Consider the following 4,553-nt stretch of genomic DNA (forward strand, 5'->3'; position numbering starts at 1 on the left):
CCGGCTTGAGTTGTTTTTTTTTTTGGTACCAGGGATTGAACGCGGGACTTTGCACTTGTGAAGCAGGTGGTGGCACCACTGAGCTAAATCCCCCGCCCTCTTCTTTTTCTTGGTACCAGGGATCAAACTGGGGTCCTTACACTTGCAAGGAAGATGGCGGAATCCCTCGCCCAGTAGTAAGTTTTAAATCACAATTTTTACTTAGTATAGCTTCAGAATAACACTGAAAGAACACACAAAATGTACTGCATAAAGTGGAACATACTTACCCACTGCATGCACTACAGAGTACATTCTTGCTAAGCTGTAGTTTGGTTGTTTTGCCATTATACAGATCTTCTAAGGATACTCTGGAGAGAAAAGAACCAGGTTCAACCAAATTTTGCAAAGTTTCTTAAATGTAAGATATAGCTGATAACAGAATTCAAAGAGGTCTCAATTATATTACTTCAACTGACGGGTTTTATTTTATGGCTCAAAATCACAGAGATTATGGACTATAAATATGGTGCTTAAAACCAGAAACTACATCAGCAGGGCAACATTTCCTACTGCACATTTTCTGACAGAGCTGATGACTACACAAACTGAAACAACCTTCATCTGACCTTAAAAGGCAGGAGCCTTTAAGTAACTCTTAATCGAAGAGGTACAATCTTTTTTTTTCTTTTTTTTGAGACAGGTTCTCACTATGTAGTTCAGACTGCTCTGGAACTCACTGTGTAGCCCAGGCGGGTCTTGAACTCACAGGGATCCTCCTGCCTCAGCCTCCCAAGTGGCTGGGATTACAGATGTGTGCCACTGTGCCTGGCTCTAAAATGGTACAATCATTATACCCATTTTACATGATAAAACTGAAGCATAGAGAAGTTAAGAGACTTGCTCAAGATCCCAAAGGCATCTGACAAGTCTAGGCTTTACTAACAAGGCTATTTTTCTCTCTGTGGACAATTAGATTGGTTACAAAGCTTTATTACTGCTTAAGAAAGGAACTTAAGATTGTGTCTGCCAAATGTTCTTATCTCCAAGTTTTAGTTTTCAGAGGAACCCACCAAACCATAAGCAACACTGTTATGCCTGAATAACTCTGATCAAATTTTGGGTCTGTGACCCAACAGAATGAATCAAAAGCATAATGGTGTATGCCTATAATCCCAACCTACACAGGAGGCTGAAGCAGGAGGACAGGGAGTTAAGGCCAGCCTGGGCCACTGAGCAAGACCCTGTCCCAAAACAAAAGCCTGAAGAGCTGAGGATGTAGCTCGGGAGTAGAGGGCTTGCCTAGCATGCATTAGGCCCCGGGTTCCACACCCAACATGGGGTGGGTTGGGGGTTAGCCAGACTTAGCAAATTGTATGTATTAAATGTGCACAGCTTTTTTGTACATAAATAATACCTCAGTAAAGTGGTAGAGGGGGAAAAAATTAAAAATAATCACATAGCATATCTGAATTACAAGATCAATTTCCAAACTAAATCTGAAAAAAAAAAAGAAAACCAAAATAAACAGGGCTGGGTGTATAGCTCAATGGCAGGTTGCTTGCCAGGTTAAGGCCTTGTGTTCAATCTCCAGTCCCATTACAAACAAAAGAAAGAAATTACATATATCAAAGCCTCACTGATATTATTCAATTAGGATTTGGCAGCAATGCATTTACTAATTTAGTTTTATACTTATTTTATTTTTTTGGTACTGGGGATCGAACTCAGATCCTTGTGCTTACAAGGCAGGCAGTAGAACCACTGAGCTAAATCCCACGCCCCTATACTTGTTTTAAACTCTCCTTTTTTTGTGTGGAGCTAGGGATTAAACTCAGGGCCTTGCAAATGGCAGGAAAACACTTTATCCCTCAGACCCTCCCTTCCCTCTATTTTATGCTATTTAAATTTTTTCAAAAAATTTTTAAGCTAAAGGTTTTATATACTATAGGCTATATAAGATACTAATGGACAAAACATTACCAACACCACTTTGAAATAATGATAAGTCTGTATTTTAGACAAAACTGCTTGTTTGCACCAGTGTTTTTATACTCCTGGTAAGAACATTTAACCAAAGTTTAGATAGGTCATTTTTTACCCTACATATTTCATGTTTTTACCCTACATATTTCAATTACTATAAAAAAAAATCACTATCCCAGAAGTCATAAAAATCTGTATTTCAACAAACATAGCTAGGAAAGGAAAAATATGAGTAATGGTCTAGCAAAGCCTGCCATGATCCCTCTACAAGTTGTATTTATCAGCTTCAAAGGACTGATGAAAGACAAAGCTGTATATAGACATTTATAGCAACACTATTACAGAAAAAATTGGCAAGAACCCAGCTAAAAAGCAAATGATTAAATACACCATAAAATGAAATATAAGAAGGCCACCCAAAAGGCAATGATTGTAATGACAGGAAATTTTAAAATGTTAAAGCTGCAGAAAAGTACATTTACTATACAGTATGAATATTTCTCAAAAACGTGAGGAATTATAAGGTACAGTAAACACTCTCAAGTTTACTTTTTCTTTGACTATTTACTTTTTTTTAAACAGAGTAACTCCTGTATCAAAGAAAAACATGAAAGAAGTAACAATCTGGATACCCTAAATGAAATACATAACTCATGCTGCACAAATACTACGCTTGGGAGTGATATTCAAGTAGTATTTCTGAGAGTAAATTCTTTTAAAATACACACAAATCTAAAGCTGAGACTCCAACAAGATAACAATCACATACAAATTCTTCTAAGTTACTCAAATGTGAAATAAAAAATATTTTACTTTCTTAAATATTAATTTTGAACCTCAGTCTTGTCATTTGCTATTTAAAACATTAGTTCATGAAAATATTAATGACACAAAATACCTCATAAAATTGCAAAGTAAAACAGTTATTTTTCACACTGTGGAGGGCTTTTGGATTCCCAGTATAAGATCAAGGTCGACAATATTCATATTTTGGCAGGTTAATGCCAGGCTGGAAGCCAGTAAGCTCCACAGAAACCATTTTAGGAGAGTTCCCACTGAGGATCAAGTAATGAGTGACTTGTAAACACACTAGACACTCATGTCATAAGCTTTTAAATAAAAAGTGACTTGGAAAATTTACTTCAAGGAACATTATCTTCATACTTGAAATTCTCAATCATAGAACAAGTAGCCTCACAAGTATATGAAAATACTACCTTGCTACTCAGTAAATTAAACCAACCATCTCTGAAGATGTGAAGCAAAATATAAACATCCCATGATCAAATTCTGTTACTTAATGAACACAATAAGACAAGATTATTTTTTTTCTGACGAAGCACAGAACACCCTATGATGCCCTACTACCCTTTGAAAAATTTAAAAAAAGATATTCACTTGAGTGGATGCATCATGTCCTCTCCTCTTCTTCTGCCATTTCGACTTCTACTCTGATTGCCCATGAAGCCGAATAATCCTCCACCAAAAATGTGAGAGAAAATATCATCCATGCCACCACCTCCGCCGCTACCTTCCCGAAGACCTTGTTCTCCATATCTGTCATATAACTCTCGCTTCTCCGGATTTGATAATACTTCATATGCAAAACTTATTTCTTTAAACTATAAAGAAAAAGAGTTGGATTTTCAAACAGAGGAATGAGGGAAGGCTACAGAAACCCAGAACCCATTTAACTCTAACAGAAGCCTCAAGTTTTCTTTGGTTTGATTTCTGGTCCTGTTCACCACCTACACTGCTCAGTGTCAGTACTACTGTATTCCCATTACAAAACTAAAATATAAAACTTGAGTCTATGGAAACAAGTGGCTTTTTCCTACAACACTGCTCTTTACAAAGAGAATAATCTAAGTTTAAAATGAAAATCCCAGGAAAAAAAATATTTTCAAATAACTTACTTTATCTCCAGCATTTGGATTCTTATCAGGATGATATTCCTTGGCTAACTTTCTGTATGCCTTCAAAAAAGATTTTTAGAAAGGGTTATACACAAACACCAGTTTAAAGATTTGTAATAACTTAATACCTACTTTTCTGAAAAGCAGTGTACTAAAGTCATAACTTTCCAAGAATATTATCTATATCAAGACTCTGGCATTTTCCATCAATACTATTTATGATCTTTATAGACAATAGCTATACTCGAGAATAGGTTATATTCAATTAAAATCGGATACAATGAAGTGAAGCTACGAAGAAAAACAAAATATTAAACCATTATTCCATATCTTCACCATTTGATGGCCAGCAATCATACCTGGAAGACCCTAAAGAGGGATAGATGCTTAAGTTTCACAACCCTGAATTAGGCTAATGTAAGAATCCCTGCCCACGAGGGCTCCTGTTTTGTAACAGTAGCACCAAGAAGTCATGAGATGGCGTTGTTTTGGGGTATTCTAGTTGCAAGCCGTGGTAACTGGGTCTAAGTGACCTTGGTCTCAGGGAGGTGTACGCACTCTCAATTAGGTGGAGTAGACATGAAGCATTCTAATCTTCATTCACAGACTCATGAATTATATAATACAGACTAACATTTCCGGTAAGGTAACAGGAAGTCCATTTTACTCTCG

General features: G+C 36.5%; 1 protein-coding gene across 1 annotated transcript in view; it reads right to left on the reverse strand.

Annotated features, from left to right (window-relative positions):
* Dnaja2 (DnaJ heat shock protein family (Hsp40) member A2) overlaps positions 1-3,947 on the reverse strand; it is a gene marked incomplete at its 5' end in the record, with an annotated part of 13,762 nt that extends 9,815 nt beyond the window's left edge. Inside the window, 3 exons of the mRNA XM_010617274.1 lie at positions 270-350; positions 3,364-3,587; positions 3,882-3,947. Coding sequence (XP_010615576.1) covers positions 270-350; positions 3,364-3,587; positions 3,882-3,947 — 371 coding nt within the window. The remainder of the gene's footprint in view (positions 1-269; positions 351-3,363; positions 3,588-3,881) is intronic.
* Between the last annotated feature and the right edge of the window lie 606 nt (positions 3,948-4,553).

This window comes from Fukomys damarensis, unplaced genomic scaffold (genome assembly GCF_012274545.1).
Source record: "Fukomys damarensis isolate Sample0158 unplaced genomic scaffold, DMR_v1.0_HiC HiC_scaffold_37, whole genome shotgun sequence".
Lineage (NCBI taxonomy): Eukaryota > Metazoa > Chordata > Mammalia > Rodentia > Bathyergidae > Fukomys > Fukomys damarensis.